This window comes from Mizuhopecten yessoensis, unplaced genomic scaffold (assembly GCF_002113885.1).
Source record: "Mizuhopecten yessoensis strain PY_sf001 unplaced genomic scaffold, ASM211388v2 scaffold11133, whole genome shotgun sequence".
Classification (NCBI taxonomy): domain Eukaryota; kingdom Metazoa; phylum Mollusca; class Bivalvia; order Pectinida; family Pectinidae; genus Mizuhopecten; species Mizuhopecten yessoensis.
In genome coordinates this window covers 3,079,160-3,104,691 of record NW_018408896.1, presented here as the reverse complement: position 1 = coordinate 3,104,691, position 25,532 = coordinate 3,079,160, and the positions used below count along the sequence as shown (strand labels likewise).

The 25,532-nt window shown below is 33.4% G+C and overlaps 2 protein-coding genes and 1 long non-coding RNA gene across 11 annotated transcripts in view; 2 read left to right on the top strand and 1 right to left on the bottom strand.

The window, feature by feature from the left end:
• LOC110466414 (sperm flagellar protein 1-like) overlaps positions 1-22,908 on the top strand; it is a 33,703-nt gene extending 10,795 nt beyond the window's left edge. Inside the window, exons 2-9 of one of the 9 annotated variants that reach the window (XM_021522875.1) lie at positions 48-159; positions 1,835-2,019; positions 3,583-3,606; positions 3,812-3,871; positions 12,467-12,515; positions 14,621-14,659; positions 17,955-18,105; positions 18,641-22,908. In XM_021522875.1, coding sequence (XP_021378550.1) covers positions 48-159; positions 1,835-2,019; positions 3,583-3,606; positions 3,812-3,871; positions 12,467-12,515; positions 14,621-14,659; positions 17,955-18,105; positions 18,641-18,775 — 755 coding nt within the window. In that variant the 3' untranslated portion in view covers positions 18,776-22,908. Of the gene's footprint in view, positions 1-47; positions 160-1,834; positions 2,020-3,582; positions 3,607-3,811; positions 3,872-12,466; positions 12,516-14,620; positions 14,660-16,583; positions 16,644-17,954; positions 18,106-18,640 lie in introns of all 9 variants that reach the window. The other 8 variants (XM_021522874.1, XM_021522876.1, XM_021522879.1 and 5 more) reach the window with 8 other exon arrangements.
• On the bottom strand, positions 6,472-8,657 carry LOC110466416. The gene is made up of 2 exons (XM_021522885.1): positions 8,426-8,657; positions 6,472-7,244 (listed from the first exon to the last, which is right to left on the bottom strand). Exons 1-2 carry the CDS (start codon positions 8,464-8,466, stop codon positions 6,827-6,829), a joined length of 459 nt encoding a protein of 152 aa, XP_021378560.1. The 5' UTR covers positions 8,467-8,657; the 3' UTR covers positions 6,472-6,826.
• LOC110466419 lies at positions 8,684-10,374 on the top strand. Its single transcript, XR_002464734.1, has 2 exons — positions 8,684-8,790; positions 9,346-10,374. It is a non-coding gene; the product is annotated as an uncharacterized LOC110466419 (long non-coding RNA).
• Positions 22,909-25,532: the final 2,624 nt, after the last annotated feature.

Below are 25,532 nucleotides of genomic sequence, written 5' to 3'. Positions count from 1 at the left end.
GTATTTTGTTGGTCTAATTTGTGCCCTAATGCTGTGATGTTTTTCAGTCCAAGTCGCAGAGCTAGTGAAAAACTTCTTCCCGAAATTGGTAGACCTCTACAACTATCCAACTTGTAGTAACGCAAAACAAAAAGCGAAAAATTGGGAATACCTCAACAGGTAATTGATAACTTGTATAAGAACCTTCTAAAGTGGTAAACATCAAATTTGACATGTTAATAACAGGTAAACATTAAAACTGGCACCTTGTTAAGATCGTAAACATAAGAATTGACATATTTTTTCAGAATTTTCCTCCATGAACAAGAACTTTTTTCACAGCATGTACAATGCAACCTTAATTCAATTCAATATTTGAAAATACATATTATGTAAATAAAGCATTGTCAAAAATGAAGTGAAATATATACATGAAATACAATTACTGTTGTGGCAGTGTTTTATTACCTGAAATGTTTGCTTCTAATATTTTAGCGTTTTTAGGCATCACTGATCTTTTACAGTTTTCCAAAACTTCTCTGCATTGGCCTTTTGCTAAAATTAATTGAAAAAGAATTTTTAGCAGTTACAAAATCTTGCATTCTCTTTGATTTTTTATGAGAAATAAATACTGTTTATTAGAAAAGAGTGTCACAGGAGGTCTCCTACCATACACAACCTAACTGTACACTGGAATACTTTCATTTTGATCTGTTGAAATAAGGTAATGTTTTTGAAATATTTAAAAGTTAAGTTTTATGTAACTCTGATAATATGACTTCCTTGGAAGAAAACACCTAGTGCATGGTCCACTTTTTATCATTATGCTTTAACTTGGTTGTATGGTTGTTTTACTGTGTATCTGTATATTTGTACACTCACAGCTTGGTGGTGTGTTTTTGTATGCATGATAGTAACATCTGACTTTTTTAATCTCCAGACATGATTTGTTGTAAATCATAAATTAAAATAATGGTCAGTTTTTGTATTGTACAATGTATGCTTCCATGTTTAAATGTTTGGTATGATATTTATTAACTATGATAAATCATAATAGATTGATTAGTCCAGACTTTTTCCTTTCTTTCTGGAGAGTAGAAGTCTTGTCACTGTCTGAAATGTAATGAGGCTGCTGCAATGTGATTAGTTGATAAAGTTTCCTTATGATATCTTTATATACTAGAGTCCCTTATTGCTCGAGTTCATTGCCTGGCCAAGTTTGTAAGTTCTAATGAGGCTGCTGCAATGTGATTGGTTGATAAAGTTTCCTTATGATATCTTTATACACTAGAGTCCCTTATTGCTCGAGTGCATTGCCTGGCCAAGTTTGTAAGCTCTAATGAGGCTGCTGCAATGTGATTGGTTGATAAAGTTTCCTTATGATATCTTTATACACTAGAGTCCCTTATTGCTCGAGTTCATTGCCTGGCCAAGTTTGTAAGCTCTAATGAGGCTGCTGCAATCTGCAGTCTAATTAATAATACAACAGCAGCTATACTGTTGTTAATTCCACTCATCATAAATACAATTATATCAGCCAGGTGACAACAGGTGACATCTATTAATGTGGAATAACCAAATTTTAGTTTACAAATATATATAGGGGTTAATCAGCATTTTTATTGCCTTTATGCAGGTTGAGATAGCAAAATTTTACATAGCAACTATTATATGATAATAATAAATATTTTTTAACTGACAATTTTTCTATTATTTTTGAAATAATTATCTTTTTGAGATCCTGAAATAATTTCAAATCTTTTATCTTAAAATCTGAAATCTTAAGCAATGTCTGCTTAAAAATTCTGTTTATTTAGGGAACGTTTTTAATTTTGAAAATATTTTATGATTGCAGAACAGTTTTTTCAAAATTAAGATTTGAACTTGCGTCTGACGTGATAGAGGATTTGTCTACCTGTAAACCTGGTGTCATAGAAAAAGTTTTACATAAACTACGATCCAAGATAGATAGTGCACTATGGCACATGAAGAACAACCCACGCCGGGAGAGTGATAAACCAGAGGCAGATCAAGTGTACAGTAAGTTGTCTCCCTTGTCTAAGTATTTTCTATATATGTATATGTTGCATGCTAAGTTTGTTTTGAACACAAATAGTGATTGAAACATTTTTTTTGCGAGCTTTCAAAAATGTTTGTTTCCTTTGTCAAGCAAAGAGTGCAAAAGGAAATGGATGTTTTTAAAAAGCTTGAAAAAATAAGCTTTTATTTACTGTTTGTGTTCAAAACAAACCTTGTATATATTATTCACATCAAACTGATGAACCTCATATCGAATATGTATATTATATATATGGCTAAATTTGAGGGAAAATAAACTTATGGACTTCTATTAGAAATACATTATAGTTTATTCATGGATTCATCATTAGGGCCCTGCATTGGGAGAATGGAAGTTTCCTATAGTAATTAAATTGTACTTTGATGTAATTGATTTGATAACAGAAAGGCATAATTTGATTGGTTTAGATCAGTCTGAGAAGGGCTATTGTCAGACATGACAGAATTCTTTGATCGTAACAATCTCTGAATAGTTTCAGGAACTTAAAGATCAATAATATGTTTGTTCTTATAAATCTCATTATCACAGATATGATTACTTACCCATATTCTCATCACTCACGTAAGTGTTATCAATTCCTGTATAGTTATAATCAGTCTTAAATAGGCTTAAAACTGGTCACATTCTGTCACATCACAAGTGTGAGGTTTCAATTTTGAACAGATTTATTGTGAAGTCACTTCTTGTCACCTGTGTAAGACTGCCAACAACTTATTATGAGGTCAATTCCCGTCACATATATGCAGGACTAGATATTAATTTTAAAACCACTACATGTAGTTGGGCTAGTTATAGTCACAAGTGTAAATTCCTTTAACCTTAATTATAGGACTAGGAAAAATAAAAAATAAACTAGCCCGAAGACGTTACTCTATTATTCAACAAAAGTTGTGCATATTGTTATCTAGGAAAGATACTGAAGTTAATACAATTTTAATCATTTTTTGGGAATTATTCACCTTTTAGTAAATTTCGTATTTGTGGACTAATCAGCTGCAATGTCTAACTTTTATGTACAACAGATGTACAGTTGTCACTACAAACACTGTTCTTCCAGAGTGACCAGCTTCCATTGATAATCAAAATAAATTTTATTATAATCACACAACTTGGACAAATGTAGCATTTTTCTTGTTACAGAGTTATTATGTAAACAAACTTGTATCAATCATACTGTAAGTTTAAAAAAAAAATACGGGTGACATATTTTGAGGTCACTTCCTCTCCTGAAACTTGAAGCAGATTAAATACTCTTGAGGTAATTTTCTGTCTTATAAAAAGTGTTAAGCAGTCAATTTAAAATAAAAAAATGTCAACAACTTTCTGTCAGAATGTGAATTTATGGTTTCAAATTTAAATTTAAGTAGATTTACTGTTTATTTTGAAGTCTCTGACGTGTGTTAACACAGCCCTGGCATATAACTACTAATTATATGAGATAATGTTTCACATACAAAGGTCTCCGGTAGAATATACTAATCCCCAGGTCAATTACTGTATCATTTTATCTCTGTTACGCACAGATCATTACGCTAGCATTCGTACTGGTAAGTTACTCCATTGTGATTGGTCAGTTTTTAACCAATCAAGTGAATAAAGATAACTGAAATGCTGTGTTGCTGTTATGTTAATATTGTTTGTGAGTGGATGTGTACCTTTATCTTTTTTGAAAAATGGATTTTTAAGTATTTTTTAAGAGCGATGATAAGATGTGGTATTAAATAACCTGTCCAAAATGTATGTTATTAACAGATCCGTACCAAGGTAAAACGGTAAAAGTCCCAGTGTTGGAACCTTACGATCCCTACAATGGTGCGTAAGACCAAAGGCAGAATGTTTCATTATATTTTGTTTAGTTTTTGTATATCCTTTACTTGCCTTGCCTTAGTTACCAATTATATCCTGTAATATTTTTTATCATTTAATGCTGAAGGTGTCATGTCGCTTAACAATGAAACAGATTTACACTATATATACCTACTTTTAATATCTACCATTTAAAAAAGAAAAGTAAGATCCCATGTTTGTTGTTATTAGCACCCATCCTCTTTTTCAGCACTTACTGAATGGTATAATTACCCCCTTTCCCAAACAACATCCATTCTTGCCCTCTATGGTAAAAAATATATTATGTGTACTATATAATACACTTTATATCAGACACTGTATAAGTCTCGCAATATGTCAAAACTGTTTTACAGTGTTTTATTTAAAAAAAAAAAAAAAAATAGTTTGGAATTCTCACTTGGAGTGACTGTCTGACAGTTAGGTTAATTGTCTTTACAGCATCTACCATGACTCATATTTTGTTATCTTATATTAGTAAGTGGCTCCTTTAGCCAGTTTTTCATGCTTGCTGGGTGCTAATTATGTTAAACATGTCATTATGGTAACATGTTTAAACCTGTTTCATTGTTTTTCGAAATGATTTATTGGATCCACAGATTTAATTTTTCCAAGTTTCCGACTTCTCATTAATATAAGAAATGTTTCCTGTGTTTTCCCCAAAACAACTGATTACTTATTTGATTTACAATTTTCAACATGAAAAAGTTGATGCGTCTTTTTCATATCTAAATAAATTATGGTTTCGTTTTACAAGATATTGAATAACAGCCCCTACCCCGATTCTCCATCCTTTAAAACACATTGATCTACAAGTTCGTTTTATATCTACTGTACGTTTCGCTAGATATGCACAAAGTTAAAACAATATGGATTTTAATAAGATAATACTGACAATTGAAAGTTTGCCAATATTTCTGTATGTGCATGCATACATAGACAAATGTACTGCCCTTTTGCTCAACTCTTCTTTGTATTCCTGTAATGCATGTGGTAGGCTCTGATCTGTTATAAAGTTTACTGCATTGATTTAGCAAACTTGACGAAGAGGACTGATTACATGGACTGCCTTACATAGTTAGTGAATGCATGAAGAAACTATATAAACAAATGAATTCCTAACCTGCCTCTGGTTTGTTCTCAAATCTGCTGGTAAAATGCATGAAAGTTCAGATAAACTGGAATATTAGAAAAGGATGCATGCAAATATACCGCGGGATATTTATTAATCAGCCTTTAAGCTTACAAGAAACTTTGTTCCAAGTTAGCCTGATATTTACATATCTAGTTTAAACTATGAACTAAGGGCGTATCCTATATTATTATCACCATTTAAAGTTGATATATATATGTATCCTCACAATTAATTCCCACATGTCCCATAAAATTACGCCACATTCATGTAACCCTGAACATTATTACAGCGGTCTGAACTGTATCTTCTGCCTCACTGGTGAAAGTTATATAACCACTTAAGGTTCAGGTTTATGTATACCTACAAACTAAATACAATTTCAGAATAGTATTATTAATATATGTTAACATCTAATGCCCTAATATTACGTACTACCCCTGCGAGAGGGTATTCATGAAATCATGAATGGTCATGAACAATTCATGAACATTCATGAATACAGACAGTTTGAAATTCATGAATACTTATTCATGAATATTCATCAACCTGCTTTCATGCATTCTTCATGAACTTTTATGAATAATTAATAAATTCATAAAAATGCATGAATCTGCATGAAGTTTGTGATTATGAATTATTCATGGACTTTTATGCACAGCAAAAATTCATTAAAATTCATCAGAATTCATGAAAGGCATATCCTTGAGAAATCATGAACTTTGATGAATTTAAATGAATAATGCAAATTCATTAAAATTCATCAAAATTTCTTAAAGATTGACTGAGCAGAAATCATGAACTTTGATGAATATTTCAAATACACAAAATTCACTATTATTCATGAAATTATGAATGATGAGAAAACTCAGTATCCTCAGAAACCATTTTTTTTCTTGTGGTTATTTCAACTCCATGTCCATTTTGCATGAATGTATATAATAATGTAAATATATATAATATATAAATATAATTGCCAATTTTGCAGGAAGTATACATAAATTATATTATGGAGTTCCATCTGTATTGATTTTATTGACTTTGGGAAGCACTGTAATTACTGGGAGCAGCGGTGGCTCAGTCAGTTGTTAAGGTCACAGACTACAAATCACATGCTTCTCACCTCCTTATGTATATATATATATATATACATATTGAAAATAACACTGGAATTTCAGTGAGATTCCACTGGAATGAAATATTTCAGTGAAATACCACTGGAATTCCAGAGAAGAAAACAAAAATCCTGTGGAATTCCAGTGAAGCAAAAAAATACAAGTAGAATTCCACTGGAAAAAAATCACTGGAATTATATTTCTACTGGAATATTAATTCCAATGGAACTATAACTCCTCTGACAATCCATGCAGAGGTGATGAGATCTGAAATACATTTTGCATGAAGTGGTATTAACTAGAAAAAATGGAACAATACATCAGTTTAACAATTTTTTAATAGATATATTACCCTTTACAAAGACAATTGTAGGCTAGCTATTAACGTACATGAGTTTATACAAAATATGACTATGTTAAGTCAGTTATGTTCAAGTGTTTAACACTTATGAATGTGAGATTTGGTGTTATTTGGACTAAGATGAACTTCTTTCCTAGTCTACTGCAATGAACTAATACAGTGTCTCCAGTCAACTAGTTCAAAAACATGAATGCAGAGTGATTTTTCAGCATGCTCCTTTAACACGGGCATGGTAATGGCATTTTTCAAATTCTGACTCAATATGTCCCAGACTTGCAAGGACATTCAGAGATATTGGCACAGCTGGTAAAAAGTCATCCTGGCAGTTCATTATTTTCATTATTGTTTTGTATATTGTCTTTGTCATTGTGTATTATTTTCTGCACCTGAAGATTTTGTGTAAACGCTGCTTTGCTCATTGATGGATGGGACACAAACCTATGAAACTGATAGCACAGCCATTCAAGTTTAGTCATAGTATCAGAATTAGGAATTTTGTTGACTGCTAATTCTGAGTTGAATACAGTGAAGTCATAAGAACTACACCAGTCACAATTCATTTCCTTTTGGTTCTCATCTTCGGAATCACTGTTGGCCTCTGAATCATCCTGTTCAGGATCTGTCATCTCCTGATCAGATTCTGAGTATATTGAACCCTGGTCTTCATGCCAATTGGCCATATCCTCTAGATCTTGGTTTAATTTATCATCAGAGCTTGTCTCTGAATCTGATCTGAAATATATAATTTGTATGATATACTGAACACGCCAATTACCAATTAATTATCATCTACCATATTTATCCTTCAATAAGCCCAGGGAGCAAGTGTAAAATATTGGGTGGTCTAATTGCAGACATATATATATTACACGCTACATGTATATATAGGGAAATGAATTAAAAAATAATGAAATTCATAATGATATTGGGGGGAGGGTGTTATTACCTGCAGGCATGGGCTTATTGCGGATGGAACTATTGTTTATTGAAGACCAAATTCAGAATTGTTTCCAGCTTGGTTTACAATGTTTAACATCCTTAGTAAATAGTCGGGTAGTTCAAGGATGTCAAGCCATTTCTAAATTTGAGACTAGTGTATTTTGAAGTTTGTTTAATGACATCAGTTAGTCACCGACAAAGCGGGACACCTGAACAGGAAAGATCATGAACCTTCACACTTTTATAAACTGAAAGCGAGATGAGATCTTTGAGATCAGGGAGTTCTATATGAGGTAATTGACAAGATAGCTAATTATCTCAGGGCCGCAATTAATATTTACTAAAGAAATTGTTGTCCAATGTTTACCAGTAAATACTGGCATGGCTGGTAAGTTGACAGTATATTTACTGGTAATTAACATTGGACATAAACATTTTCAGTCAACATTGCTCAGAATAATTCCAACTGCCAGTTGCAGTAAAAATAATAATCTAAACATTTTATTTAGATCATAGATCATGAACAGGATTTTTTTTTTATTTTTTCGTTATGTAAAGTACAAGTATTAGTTCACAATTGGTACAATATTATACAACATAATCCTCAAAAACGAAGAGATACTTGACTTCGATTATACCCAGGATTTTACCGTCGCCATGCGGTGAAAATAATCACAAGCATTTAAAATTCTGACAGTAAATTGAGATATTTATCATTTCAAGATAACAGTATTACTATCGATAGTAATTGACTTAATCGTCCATATTCCTTTATAAGATTTAACGTTAGGTCTGTCAATTTACTGTCAGAATTTCGAACGCCTGTGAAATATTCGGTGACTTAGTGGCACAAAACAGCGACACGCCTACACCTCTGGACTTTTTACAAAAACTTTTAATTGAAATAACTACGGAAACAACATGGCATTGCTCCTTAAGTTAATTTAATCAACGTATGATGGCCTTAGTCTTACCTAGTGTGCGAAAATCCAGGGGAAACTGGAGTTGTTGACATGCTGTCGGGCGAATGTTCAAACTCCAATTCCTATCCATTGTTTGCATCGCCGTCATTGAGATGAAGCCCGTATCTTTTTATATGTGTTTTAATCTTCCTTTCATCGATTGGTGTGCCTGTTTATCGACAGACAAAGTTACATGGTCTTTTTTCGCACCGAAGTCATTCCATGCCATATTTTTATAAATTGACTTCCGGTAGGATCGGAGCGAATAGAGGAATTATTCTGATTGGACGAAATTAATCCCGCGCCAAATACGCTTCAGAAGAAAGTGGAGATGGAGAAATTTTCGAAAGACGGCAGGAAGGTTATCGAAGCCGAAGGTAAGAATCTGATTGGGATTTTATGAAATACTTGTATGAAATGTTAAAACTATGTGTAATTATGTGAAACCAGTCTGTGATCATGATGTTACAACGGTTTACATTGGCAACAACTCATCTGATTCGTCATATTACGGACTTATATAATCTAATCTAATTCCGTGGTCATATTTACCGTGCGGGTTTAGCAATGATATCGATACTGAAAATTATACGTTAGAAAACAGAATTGAATATATTACTGAGTGCTAATGGTTACTGCGTCCAAATTACCAAACGTGTGTGCGTGTGCACCCAATCCCACCCTGCCGAATTTGAAGTTTACAGTATGAATGCACCTCTTGAGATAGTTCTTAACTTGTATGAAATTTGCAGATAGATAATATATAATTTCAATAAAAATTACTGTCCCACTTGTGTGATATCAAAGCCCCCCCCCCCCCCAAAAAATAAGGTTGATGTACAGGGGCTTTGAAAATACAGGTAGGCCTATATACTAATTTCTACAGTATTTTATAAGATAAATGAAAAATTATTAACTTTTTTCTTATTCAGAAAATGGGATTACTCCTAAAATTTACTGACGCGGACATCAGAGATGCATTCGATTGCTTGATGGATCGTTTTGAAGTGTGCCAGATACAGAGTCGTCATGCTTTGCTGACATCGACACAAACAGGCAGTATTATTAGCAGCCAGAACCTGAAGATGTAAGCTTTAGTGCAAGATCTTCAAATGATAATTAAAGCATATGTGTACAAGCTCAGAAGATAACACCAGCCTGCAGGATGACAGTGATGTGTAAAATGTCCCAAGATATACAGCGAAAGATTTGCTATTGAAAAAGGATAAAAGAGGAATACCTAAAGCACCACAACAGTTTTTCAGCAATCTCATGCAAGATGCGGCAGACACGTACTGGCAATATTTAAAAAAAAGATCTCCCCTTGCACCAAATATTCTTGGAAAATAACAACGGTTTTTTAAAAATGTATTATCAGTGACACCTCAATTAAGCAGACATACAAAGAGGTATGGCAAATACTAGGAATAATTTTGCAAAACAAAAGAGAATATCTTTTAGATAAAAGTTTAGGCAAAAGAAGTTCTACCAAGAAAAATGACAACAGTAATAATTGGAACGTACAGTGTGGAGCTTGCAATTGGAAATAAAGTGTTTGTTACTGACAAAACAAAAACTTAATGGTGAAGGAATTATTATTTCCGATCCTAATTCCAAATTTGTTTAAAAAGCTTTGAACAAACTCAGTGATTTAGACGAAATAGAAGACGAACATTTCGAACTTCAAACACCATCAATTGTTACATGGAGAATGGATAGACTCGCAATAAGTAGACCGGGTAAAAAGTGTGCAAGTTCTACAACGAGGAAACCAGCATGTATTTGCATATACAATACAGATAAATTTCAAGAGTTTTGGGAAACCTGTATTCTACAACTCTAACCTAATAATGTCAGCTGTATCATATTCTTGAAACCACACAGACCATATGTGAACCATGCATCCATATTTCATATTTAACAATGCTAAATATGTAGCAGTAAAAACTTTTGCAAATATATATGTTATTCAACTGTCATTTTTTCATGTTTAAAAGATATTTGTGACGTTACTTGCATTATTTCTAACTTTAAACACAGCATGAATGATTATATATACCGTCATAACTGTAAATTCAGAATCTATTGAATGTCCATTATTATTGTTATCTTCATATAAGTGATTCCAATTTGAATTTCAGTGACCACTGGCTAGGTATTTCAGTGGAAATACCACTGGAATCCACTGGGCAATTTGGCCACAAATTCCAGGTCAAATTGCTGGTGGAATCCAGTGGTATTTCCTCTGGTATCCAAGTGGAATTCCATTGTTTATTTTCATATGGTATTAGACTTTCATGAACTTTCATGAAAGTTCATGAAATGTGGTAATTTGTACATGTTCATGAATGTTCATGAATATTTCAAGCATTTTCAATTCATGAACTTAAAATGGGACGTTTTCTTCATGAACATTCATGAACATTCATGAATTGTTGCCATTTTTCATGAATGTTCATGAATTCATATATTCATGAATATTCATGATTTTATATTCATGAAAGTTCATGATTTTACATTCATGAATATTCATGAATATTCATGAATTTATATTCATGAATTTTCATGAAATATTTTGCTCAAGATTATTCATGAAGTTTTAAGTTCATGAATTTCATGAAAATATTCATGAACAAATCAAGAACATTCATGAATATTATTCATGAATATTTCATGAACTGTTCATGAAGTTTCATGAATTATTCATAATCATTTCGCAGGGGATTCACATGGTATTTGGTGTTTTAAAATTGGATGATAACGATATTTTTAGGCTGTGAAATACTAACCCCTAACGCTACTGTAGATTTCTCATGTTTTGCACAAAAAATATTTTGCAAATTGGTGTATCTGTACCTTTTCATGAGGCCATCAATTCACAATTCACTCAGCACGTAAATCCATCATTTTGTTTGTGTGAAACTGCAATTCGCGATTGAGCTAAACTTGAATTAACAAATAATAAACATCAAGCAAAGTATAAGAAATAAACAGTAAAAGTTATGGATGGGTGCTGTTCATTACTCCCTTTTCTATTGATTTTAAGACACTTGGATTACAAACAGTGTCTGTTGAGTCTGTTTATCTTGTACATGTTTTTTCAGTACATAAGAACATTGTATTGTGTGCCATGCTGATGTCTACAGAACCTGAAACAGATCCAATAGGAGTTAGGTTAAACTTGTTAGCCAGTGTCTATGTGTATGAAGATATTAAATTGTATTCATTTTGCAGGAAACATGCAGCATATACAGCTCATTGTGTGATATTACTGTGTCGTGTCAGACAGCTGGTAACATGCTGAAGGGCAGCTAAAGAGAGAATAATACATGCCTTTTTCCATATCACACCCAGTATCAACCCGAGACTGCAATATCAGCCCAAGGGCCGAAGGCTGATATCGGTCAAGGGTTGATATTTGGTGTGATATGGAAAAAGGTGTGTTTTATTCTGTTTATTACATATTTTTTAATAAAAACTACTATCTTATGATTAAATTTTCTTTTTGAAATATTGAAAAACGAAAAAAATCCAAAAGGGATGTGATATGGGTTTTGCGGGCTGATACAGGTTTTGGGGTGTGATACGGCGGGGGCTGATATGGGTTTTGGGGTGATGTAGGTTAGGGCAATTGTGTCGTATCGCATATACAAAAAACCTGTATTTATCAGTAAGTATGTAATAAAATGAAATAATTGATATAGCTAAAAAGAAAATACCCTGAACAATTCATTTTCTTCACCTGTTTTCATTAATTTGATGTGAAATATTTAAGCAAGTCTATTAGATAAATTTTGTTAATTTGAAAATTTATGTTTTTAGTCTTCTGGTCTATGCACAAGTATTATGAAAGTTTATATATTATCTGAAGTATCACCTTTAATTAAAGTGTATTCATATCTAAACCAATTTTACAGGTTTTTCTACATTTCCATTTTAGAGTATTTTTATCTCGACAGATTATTGAAGTTTTAGAACATTGTATATATGACTTAAATCCTCATACATGTGTCGTTTAATAAATTAACATTATTAAAAATGGTTTTTTCACAGACTCTCCAAACAGAAAAGGTACAAATCGTCACAGGAGTCCTACAAGAGGGTGAGTTACTGTTGTACTTAATCGTAAGATTTATACCTGGTACTGTTTCAATGTATTATGATCAGTTCCTTATGACATTTTTATAAGTAGGTTGTTCTTGGTTCATTGTTGTGCATGTTAAAGTTTGATACTTATTAATCAGAAGAATCAGGTTGCTATAAGACAGCAATCTTTAATTTTGACAGTAAACTCATTCATCCCTGAAGACACATTTGAACTTCTTCAATTCAAAGGTTGGAATAGTTTAATATGAAATTTCAGGGGTGAAAGAGTTAAGGTTGTCATTTCTATTTCTCATTAAAGCACCATTTTTTTTTTACTTCAATTTCCTATTCTGACTCCAGAAATATTTGTTTTAAGTTGTGCATGTTTCCTCGACTTAACAAGCACAGCCTAGGCTCAGTAGAGTTAAACGAAGCGATGTGAAGATATAATTTTAATTAGATTGGACAATTCCTCACCTCGCAATACGTCATAGCCTACATCCCTTAGGACAATTCCTCACCACTACAGGCAGAGCCTTGTGCCAATTTACGTCATAGCCTACATCCCTTAGGACAATTCCTCACCACTACAAGCAGAGCCTTGTAGTGCCATATGTCATAGCCTACATCCCATAGGACAATTCCTCGCCATTACAAGCAAAGCCTTGTAGTGCCATACGTCATAGCCTACATCCCTTAGGACAATTCCTCACCACTACAAGCAGAGCCTTGTCGTGCCGTACGTCATAGCCTACTTTCCTTAGAACAATTCCTCACCATTACAAGCAGAGCCTTGTAGTGCCATACGTCATAACCTACATCCCTTAGGACAATTCCTCACTACTACAAGCAGAGCCTTGTAGTGCCATACGTCATAGCCTACATCTCTTAGGACAATTCCTCACCATTACAAGCAGAGTCTTGTAGTGCCATACGTCATAGCCTACATCCCTTAGGACAATTCCTCACCAATACAAGCAGAGCCTTGTAGTGCCATACCTCATAGCCTACATCCCTTAGGACACTTCCTCACCAATACAAGCAGAGCCTTGTAGTGCCATACATCATAGCCTACATCCCTTATGACAATTCCTCACCATTACAAGCAGAGCCTTGTAGTGCCATACCTCATAGCCTACATCCCTTAGGACAATTCCTCACCATTACAAGCAGAGCCTTGTAGTGCCATACATCATAGCCTACATCCCTTAGGACAATTCCTCACCATTACAAGCAGAGCCTTGTAGTGCCATACGTCATAGTCTACATCCCTTAGAACAATTCCTCACCATTACAAGCAGAGCCTAAGGCTCTGTGGTATCATATCAAATAAATTTGATTCAGGTACAATTTGAATGCCAAAATTTTCATTGACTTTGAATATGCATGGTATGGTGAATTTCCCTTTTTTGTGGTCATACTTCTAAAATTGATCATTTTGTTTAAAATTGGTTGCAGTTTATATGATTGTTTGACAACTTTCAGTTTACTTTGCCGTTGTGAATGCTCGTGTTTAAAACCCACATATTTGAGCCACTCCAATGGGTAAAACATTTTTTGGGTAACTTTAAACCTCATTTTTTAATTTTACTTTTATATAAATTATCACTTGTATTCAACATTACATTCAATTTTCTTTCAACTTGAAACAATTAATCTCCGGTTCATCATAGATTTTGATAGAACAACATTAATATGCTGAATACTATTGGTTATTTCAAAGCACCATATATATTTAATCATGTGTCTTCTTTTTCTCTTTTATTTCATTTTGGTAAAGTAGACAATTTCTAACATTGGTGTTCATTGTATAAAATCAATTTCTTTTCAATCAGAATTTTTAAAAATAAGTTTGAGTCAGCAGTTTTTCATATTTTCAGATGGTTAAGGCCTAATACTCAATAAAATTACAATATTGGTATCCCACCCCCTCCCACAAATACACAAAAACACACACACACACACACATTTAAAAACTCTGTTACCGGTTAACGTTCACCGAGTTGAGGCTGGGGCATGTGACCCAGTACCCTTTGTACAACCAGCACTCTCTGGTTCTGATGTTGCTGGCTCGTTTGCAAGGTTACCGACCTCTTTTCAATGTAACATGCCTGTTTTCAGTAACAACATAGATGTGATCAACAGTCAGAACCTTGGAAGGTAATTAATGTGATGTTGCTGTGTTTCTAGGTGCATCTGTGTCATGTATTGGTGTCAGCCTTTTGTTGACCAATCATAACTCTCAATAGATGTCAACCTTTCAAAGATCAATTATAACTCTTAATGGATGTCTGCCCTCCATCAATTGCAAGCAATCAAACTTACGTCAGCTTATCATTGATGTACCAAATGCTAACCTTTAGCTTAGTAAAAGTTTGAAATCTTTATCGAAACAATTTTTTACAATTATTTTTGGAGTTTAATTTCTGTATTTTCTAGTGGAAAATAATTACAGTATGTACACATAAAATGTTAAGATTTGATAATTTTTCAGGATTCTGTGTATTGCATTATTTAAATTCCCATTTATCCAATAAGTAAAATTAAATTTCACCAGTTTAACTAATAAAAAGTATAAGGGAAGGATATACTGATATCTTGTCAGGTGGACGACAGTAGTGAGTGTTTATGGTAGTCCTGTGTTTTTGTTCCCCGTTGTTTGTTGTTTGTCACTGTTGTTTGTTGTTTGTCACTGTTCTTTGTTGTTTGTCGCTGTTGTTTGTTGTTTGTTGCTGTTCTTTGTTGTTTGTCGCTGTTTACGTGTGAGGAAAAAATAATTAATCTTGACGTATCTTTACTTCACTGCCTAACAAAGCCTCATTTGGCCACACATTTCTGACAGCACCTTCAATCTGCCAGACTCCCAGCGTCTGTGTCCTATTGATTGTTTTGAAAAACAATAATAATGAGCGTAAACCTTGTTTATTTCAAAAAGGTTTATTATTGATTCATAATGTGAACATCAGATTAATACCAACTGGTAAAGGTAAGGTTTTCTCAGGTTCACCATATTAGTCATGAAAAACACAACTATTCAATACACATCTCTTATTATGATCATTTCATTGAAACGAAGCAAATGCTTTTGAGCAATATGTCAAACTCATGTTCCTCATCAACATTGATGTCCCAATGAGCCTGCACGCTGTATCCTCCGAACACTACTGTTATTAAACTAGGCAACATTTTCAAGGTAAACACTTGGACTCATACATATAGGATTTTTTGTAAACCTGGATTTTTTCACTGATCTTAATTTACAGATTTCACTGTATATTGGTATAATTTTCATCATTAAAATTGACACTTTTTCCACAGTTACATATAAAGTGGAATTTTTACCTTTTAGTTTGCTTTCCTTTTCTCTATTTCTTACAGCTCATTTTATTGCAAGATATATACATGTATATCACTTGAAAGGTTTACTCACAGAGGCTGTAATACATAACACAGACAATAGTATAGACAGCTGTTGGTGGGTAGAGTTGAGTGATCAAGGGCAAAGTGTCTCAAAAAATACCCCAGGACACCGCTGGTTACGACAGGATTTTAACCTACAACTTGTTAGTCTGTTGGGTGGATTCATTTCTACATTTATTATTTGTTATTGAAATTCTGTTCAGAATTAAAGGACTTTCACACAGAACAGAAAACAGGTTGATTAATTTTTCATTTATTTTGAAAATCCTTCCACACATAATTGAGGTTGAATTCAATAAATTAAGCAAGCATCCATGATTGGTTTTATGTTTGTGACATTGCAGTTGTTATGTTGTCACAATCTCCACAGAAAACGGCCAGACCTCATGGACATGAATTAACCCTTTCACCACTGTGGACCACAATGGATTCATCCAGATAAAGCTATAGTAGAGTCTACTTAAGTTACCTAGGGGTGAAAGGGTTAATGTAAATCCATTAGCATGATAATTTATTTTAAATTTCACATTATTTCCATGTTTAATAATGTTGAAATTTCTTTTTGTTTAGTTTGAACTTGATTCAGTTTGTTAATACAGGGCGAGAGAAATGCAATTATAAAGAGGTTTAGATATTAAAACCTATATGATTGCTTTGTTGCCAGTTGTCCATCATCTTCGGATGAAACTCACTCTGATGATGGTACACTATCTTTGTCCCAGTGGTAAACATTTCAGATTTTCTCTAATTAAAATTAATCTATTTAGCTAATTAGAACAATGAAATCGCATGAAGTCACAATGGTTTACACAAAGTCTTAATAAATATATGCCCTCTGTTTTAGAAAAAAAATGCATGAACCAAGATACTATTGTTTACTGTAATGCATGCTACAGAACATGTTTACACTTCTAATCTTTCACAGTGCAAAACATTGGTATAAAAAACCCACTGCTGATAACACTGGCTAATTAATGTATCATAAACAATGATTAAAAGAACAAGTACTAGAAATATCAATTATCCACTACTGATTTCATAACACTAATTAATGTATCATAAATATTTTGTAAATGAAAAAGATAACTCTTTTCATCACTACAAGAAATTAAAAAAACTCCATATTGCATGTCAGTGACATCTTTGCAAATCATGTAGTAAATCAGCCCATCATTCACCATTAAACTATATCAGCTAAATACATATCTTGTATTGATCTCTTACTTTTAATTAATCTTTCAATTGTTTTTACAATTATTTTTACAACTCTTGGTAACCTTTTAAACATATATCTAAAAGCATATACCTAAACTAAACATATGAAAGACTTTTGTTTTTCATGACATGAAACATTAAGTGAGTATTAAAATGTCCTGCAAGAACAAGATTGTATACAACGAATTAAAATCAACATATTAGCCTTTTGGTTATTTTGCTTTAGACATCACAGAGAGAATGTTGGCAGCATGGCATTACCACTAGTCTATAAGACAAGCTTCCTAATGATCAAATCTTCTAATACATTTAGGGATCCTTCCTTACTTCTTTGAAACTGGTACTGAGATTATCATATGTGTAAAGAGAACATGAGCCTATTGGGATTATCAATACAAAAATCACTTACATTAATTAATGCTTTGTTTTATTGATGCTAATAAATCTTGAAACTGTTTTGAACCCTTAAGTTGGACACTCTTTACATTCTTTCAATTAAGCTGTAAACATATGTATTTTATTACAATGATAGACAACATAACTTTTATCAGTGCCATTAACAGTAAAATGTTGCACATATTTCTATAAGGCATTAGCTGTGCAAAACCTAGAATAAACACTTGCTGCCATTTCTGTTTACAGTAAAACATGATGCTTTTGTGTATTATTGGAAAGCTAGGTTGTAAGTTAATAAAAACCTTTGCTTTATTGAATTATATTGATTATATTATTATTTTGAAATACAGGGGTGTACTATTTAATTGCAAATTGATATAAATAAAAGTAGTTATTGACTTATATACTGTTTTCACATGTCCAGGTCTGAGCCAATTGTGCCTTATCATATGACGACTGCGGGCCCTCCACGCCCCACTGTGCCTTACTACAGCGGCCCAGACAGTGAGGCTGTGTCCTCACTCATGTTCGAGGAGAAGGTCCAGGAAAGCATGTCAAAGGATGAAACCATACAGGTATAAAAAAAGTTCTTTATTACACACATGACACTCATCAAAAAGTTTACAGCTAGGGACAAATGTACTCTTAATCAAATCACTTCAAGATCCTCCTCTCTATTTAAAGATGGTTAAATTCCCCCAGTTTTTTTGTACTTTGAAGTGTTACTAAACCAATTAAGACGGCAAAAGGATGTTGAAATTTCTTACGCTTATTATGACTCAAAGTTTTCGAATCCCAATAGCTTTAAAATTAGTATTTGTTAAAAAAAACCTGGCAAGATAGTGCCTTTGTATGGCTTTGTTGTATATTTTAATTTTCCAATTTCTCCAGGTCTACCTCAGGTACCACAGTCATGTATTGCTCTGCTATTTACTACCAGTAAATAGGTACTCAGAAAAGCACCTGCCTGTCAGATTCTAGTTAACATGGATTGATCTTAGTGTTTTCCAAACCTATGGTCAGGTTTATTTCATAAAGAGTAATGAACCTATTTACACATATTAGTTAGATTTAGTGTCACTTACATTTCCCTCTTTTTGTTTGATAAAGATTCTCCAAGCCAAAATCCAGAGACTGGAACATCTTCTGCATCTGAAAGACCTCAAAATCAACACCCTTCAGGATCACCTTGATGAACTCCGACCAACTGTGCAGACGAAGAAACGGTCACAAAACTTTCGCTAAAGCTTGAATTATTAAAATTTTACCATATAATCACATCATCAGAATATTTCACTCAGTATTGGACTTGATATAAGTAGACAGTAGTTCATGTGTGGAAAAAATTATAGTCGGAGAACCTACTTGGAAATTCTGTCCTTAAATTACTGGTGACACCATCCTTATTGTGAAAATGATCTTTTGTACATGGAAATATCTTATAACAGAGCACTGAAAGACGATTTTGCTTGTAAGACATTTTTTTGCTATATGCTGGGAGCTAAATAGAACATGTTGGACACATGTTGGAGAAAGTGTTTTTGACTGTACGAAATCCAACATCTGCAACTTAGATCATCAGTAAGAGGGGGGAAATTCAGAACTTCATTCACAAGTTAAAAGATACTTTCCATGTTCTGGGAGAGAGAAAAGTTGATTATAATTTAAAAGAAAATAAATTTTTGACCAAAAATATAGCTCTGATACATGTATAGGCAGCATTTAAATAAACACATAGTGAAGTCTTTGTCATAAATATCTCTATTTTCTATTGCAAGAGAAATTCTACTTCATTCAAAACATTATTGTTAAGCATAAAACAGGCATTTTATTTCTATCGATCAAAGTGATCTCTGTATACCATTCAATACACTCTCTCCCTAAGGATTCTCTTAGTACCACTGTATACCATTCAATACACTCTCTCCCTAAGGATTCTCTTAGTACCACTGTATACCATTCAATACACTCTCCCCCTAAGGATTCTCTTAGTACCACTGTATACCATTCAATACACTCTCTCCCTAAGGATTCTCTTAGTACCACTGTATACCATTCAATACACTCTCTCCCTAAGGATTCTCTTAGTACCACTGTATACCATTCAATACACTCTCTCCCTAAGGATTCTCTTAGTACCACTGTATACCATTCAATACACTCTCTCCCTAAGGATTCTCTTAGTACCACTGTATACCATTCAATACACTCTCTCCCTAAGGATTCTCTTAGTACCACTGTATACCATTCAATACACTCTCTCCCTAAGGATTCTCTTAGTACCACTGTATACCATTCAATACACTCTCTCCCTAAGGATTCTCTTAGTACCACTGTATACCATTCAATACACTCTCTCCCTAAGGATTCTCTTACCGGGGTAGTACCACTGCCAAAAATTTCAACTCTGAATTGGAAACTTTTTCTCCAGCACAATCACCGGTATATAAAAAATAATAAAGGTGAAATAAAAACAAATCAATAACAGTGTTCTGAGTTTGAAAATTCAATGGAGCCAGACGAGGATTCGAACCCGAGACCTCCAAGTCATTATAAGCAGTCACTCTAGGCAACAGAATTTTCTAGTGAGTTGTTGGCAATGGGACATGGATCCTTAAATCTCAGTAGATTGATGTTATTTTGACATTTATAACACATTTCTAATAATCTCTTGGTTTCTTTGCCATTTAAATTGTTGATCAAGTTATCTAGTGATAGAACTACCACTGACAACAACACACTGATTGAGTTATCTCCCTTAAAAAAAGGTGAACCACATCTTTTGTATAAAGAGTGTTTTAAGAAGTAGATCTATGATTTTTTTTTTGTGTCTGTTGGACTTCATCATTCAGCCCAAAAATTTGCCACATATTTAGTGTAAAAAGATAGTAATGTTTTAGATAACGATGAATATCAATGTCTAAAGAATTCGTGGTTCCGCTTTGTGTAAGAAATGGTTTCAATAGGATACACATGTGTAAATGAAATATACATGGTTAATATTAGACATATTATGTAACATCTACATGGTTTTAACAAACAAGACACGGAATATAAAATCTGCATAGTTTTGATATTAGTTGTATGAAATCTACATGATTTTAATAGATGAGACACAATATATAAAAACTACGTATAATTTTAACAAATTGTATAAAATCTACCTGGATACATGGTTTTTATATGTAACACTTTGTATAAGCTCTGTTTGATTTCTTAGAGATTTTCATTGGCTGGGGAACATTTCAGTTTTGTATATTGAAGTGTTGTCAACACATAGCTGTGATATTTTCAAACAGTTTGACGAATTGTGTAAATCACTTTATTTTCATGAGTATGTCTTGTGGTAATTTGCAAGGAGACTCGTGTGCATATAATATTCTTTGCAGCAATAATCCCTATCAGTATTGAAAGAACATTCTCTAAATAAAAAAAAACAGGTATTGTTTGTGAAATTAAATACACAAGAAATAAAGTGATTAAAAGTTTGGTATGGGTTAGATAATCAGTGTCTTACAGATATCTATCACTGAACAAAATAAAAGTAAGATATGGGTTAGATAATCAGTGTCTTACAGATGTTTATCACTGAACAGAATAAAAGTTGGGTATGGTTAGATAATCAGTGTCTTACAGATGTTTATCACTGAAGAGAATAAAAGTTTGGTATGGGTTAGATAATCAGTGTTTTACAGATGTTTATCACTGAAGAGAATAAAAGTTTGGTATGGGTTAGATAATCAGTGTCTTACAGATGTTTATCACTGAACAGAATAAAAGTAAGATATGGGTTAGATAATCAGTGTCTTACAGATGTTTATCACTGAACTGAAATCAACTTGTGGTGTTCATGTCACAAATATCAGGTCATCGAAAGTACAGAAACATTCATAAAAAATATACGAAATGTTGAAATCAAAATTAGCCTTATGTGATGTGAAATATTTGGTACTACGTATACAAGGGAAATATTAAGATATATCAACAGTTATGTGTGTGTACCTTAGTATCATTTATGGAAGGTTTCGGTACAAGTATCTAGATGGTTATTGAAGGTTCTGGTTAGTATATATCCTAACAGTTATGGGAGGTTTCGGTGTGTGTACCTTAGTATCATTTATGGAAGGTTTCGGTACAAGTATCTAGATGGTTATTGAAGGTTCTGGTAAGTATATATCCTAACAGTTATGGGAGGTTTTGGTGTGTGTACCTCAGTATCATTTATGGAAGGTTTCCGTACAAGTATCTAAATGGTTATTGGAGGTTCTGGTTAGTATATATCCTAACAGTTATGAGAGATTATAGTAAGAATGTCTGTGGTGTTTTGGTAAACATATCTTGTAAATTAGCATCAATTAACATTGTATAATTTTCCAGAGTGATTTAGCAGTCAGATTTTTTTCTTGTGTAAAAAATTGTCAAATGTTAACTTCTAATTTTTCTGTGATGGTATATCTTTAAATTGTCTACATAACAGAACTGTGTTAATGTACATGTATGATGTAATTTTTTATAACTTTTGATTTTGCCTTTACCTGGAACTAACTTCGTTTTGAATTTTTTGTTTGTTTTTATGTCGGCAGGTTAGAATGAATTTTCCTGTATAAAGCTATTTGTTTTTATGTCGGCAGGTTAGAATGAATTTTCCTGTATAAAGCTATTTGTTTTTATGTTGGCAGGTTAGAATGAATTTTCCTGTATAAAGCTATTTGTTTTTATTCAAAAGCTTGACAAGGAGGACATATATATAAGACTTCTATTGGTTATATGTAAATTTTTATTTTTATTTTACAACAGTTATGAAACAAGTTTTCCGTATTTGTATAAAACACTTGTTGGCCAGGATGGAAGCACACAGAGGCTCGTCTATTGATGTAGTATTATCATTTTGATGCTTTTGAATATTCATGATTCCTTAGTTTATATTTCTGATAATCATTTTCCGTCCAAGCATAATGCTATAATTAAAACAAAATTACAATTAAAACTAGTTTTTCAACTACCGGTATCTATATCGATCAGTCAGAAATATGCTAAAAAAGGTATGTTCTAAGGGCTTATATTATTTCGTTTTTGCACTCCAGCGAGATGTTTCTCAGGTATTTGATATCTACGTTGAACAGTTTCTGTTAGATTGATTTCAATCATAAGATATTTTTGCTTAAATTTGCTAGGTACCAGTATGTTGTAGAAAGAGGGTTCATTTTCCTAAAATACATTTTTAGATATAGATTCAAATTCTTCCGTCCTTAGATAGTAATCAAGACAATGATACTTCCAGTATTTGTTTTAGAATATTTGTCTGGAAAAGATTGTATCTGTTTGTCCGAAATATTTATGTTCATGTACTGGTAAATAAAATACTGCAATGCATAACACTAATGTGTTTACTGTATTATGCTGTCCAAAAAAGGTCCTATACTGACTAGCCATTTAAATATCAATGGAGTCTTCTGATTATTAAAGTCCTGGGGTCATACGGAGGACTGGAAAGACTCTTCAGGTTCAACAACTGGGACCTGGGAATCAAAGGTGTTGATGCTCCATTACTCCTCTACTTGTGGTTACCTCCCTTTGATGGAGCTCTACTAGAATACCTTAATTGGTATCCACCTTGTATTCCCGGTACATCGACCGATCACTACTTACAGGACGTTGGATCACCTTGCCCGTTATCTGTAGATTGTTTCAGGTGACAGGGGTTATTGACAGGAAGCTGTTCTGGAACACATTAAGTTTACGACGAATCTATCCTAGATTGTCACTTCTTAGTTCTTGACTCTGCCTCTCTGATGCAATGGTGGAGCTGTATATATATAAACAAACTTGATCTTGAGTTGTCCAGCAACAGAAGATCCTGTCACATGTGGTCTAGCCTGACTGTGACATTACCAGGTTCTCTAAAGGCATATAACTGCAAAGATGGTATATCATCATCCCAGGCCTTTTGATTATTCACAAGAAGTCATTTAAAGGTTTTCAAAACATCTGACCCTATAGTTTTGTCAATGTCATATAATTTTAATTCGACAGACTTGATGGCCCTTTATCCAAGCATTAAACTAACGACCAAATATCACCCAAGGCCTTTTTAGGTTACCTGACCATAGGTCATGGTAACCTATTGTGATAGCCTTTTGTCCGTCGTCGTGCGTCAATCAATAAGATCCCGGACGAGTTCGAAAATGGGAATTATTCGACAGTAACTTACAGAGTTATTGCCCTTTGTAATAATATTATTATTGGACCTTGTGAACACAATAACTTGAGTAAATGATAACCGAGTTTGATGAAACTTTGTATGCAGCCATATGTCAATAAGATCTCGGACGAGTTCGGAAATGGGAATTATTGGACAGTAACTTACAGAGTTATTGCCCTTTGTAATAATATTATTATTGGACCTTGTGAACACGAGAACTTGTGTCATATTAACCGAGTTTGATGAAACTTTGTATGCAGCCATATATCAATAAGATCCCGGACTCTAAATGGGAATTATTGGACAGTAACTTACAGAGTTAGTGCCCTTTGTAATAATATTATTATTGGACCTTGAAAACATGATAACTTAAGTAATTATCAACCAAGTTTGATGAAACTTTGTATGCGGCCTTATATCAATAAGATCTCGGATGAGTTCGAAACTGGGAATTAACAGTAAGTTACAGAGTTATTGCCCTTTGTAATAATATTATTATTTGACCTTGTAAACAAGATAACTTGAATAAATGTTGATGGAGTTCAATGAAACTTTGTCTGGTAATTATTTGACGGTAACCTGCAAAGTTATTGCCCTTTGTCATTATATTATTATTTGTCCCTGTGATGTTGATTGATATTACACAAGAATAGATGTAAATTCATGTGGTACACGGGTTTTTTCATTCATGACGCATTTTTGCTACTAACAAGGTGCTATTAAAATTTTGTGCCTTATTTAAAGGGGCTGGTCGGGGAAAACATTACAAAATAAATGGGTCTAAATGTGTTCTCTGGCCTTCCAAAAGTTATACCACGGCAATATGATGGTCGAGTTCTACTTGCAATGTCCAGTTTTGACCACTGAAATCTTGGGGAAGCCGCGCGTAAATTTAGCGCAGATCTATTTATATATGTCACATGGTTGTTTCAAAGGGAGGCAGTGAAGTTACAACAATAGCACGCGGTCTATCAGCCATGTCGGACTCAACTAGCGGACAAGACAGCAATACTATACGTAAATAATTGTTTTCAAAGGTCATGTATGATGCAAGTTTAGTATTCCTACCCATATGTTGTTGTTACATATAACGGTATTGATACCTCGTACCTGTCAAGTTTTTTGCATGCATCTTTTTCTTTCGCCACGATGTTTACATTTGGCCTTGTTGATGACGCGCATGCGGTAAAATTACATCACTGGTCTGGGTCAATTGAGAGTTTTAGACTGTCAGGTGACGATTCAGGATTTCTTTAATATAATTATAATTTTTACTCTTAGGGAGTAAATTTCAGCAAAATTTGAATTGGTATATTTCATAAGAAGGTATTTTAAACATGTGTATGCCATTTTAGCAAATATTACAATTTTTCCCCGACCAGCCGACCAGCCCCTTTAATAAATCATTGATTTACGCTTTTACTTGTTTCTTTTAACATGTGTGTATGTGATGTCCTCCTGCAATATTGCTTTGTTAACGTTTTACTAATTAACATACATTGTCCAGTAATGTTATAAAATAAAAACAACAACAACTGAAATAAACTACTTGATAAATTGAAGGTTTTAATGAACAGCAAATTTGAAAATATATATTAAGGCACAAAGAAAGTCATGAATAAACCCGGGTGCACCGAGGTCCGGTACACATCACTCACACACGTGTCTACGAGACACAAACAGCTAGTAATCGTGTGCAACAATCCCTACACAGGTAAATGCCCCTGTCATCATGGTAGCGACATTAACTGCGCTAGATGAGTTACGATAACTTTCGAACAGTGTATGGTTTTTATACGC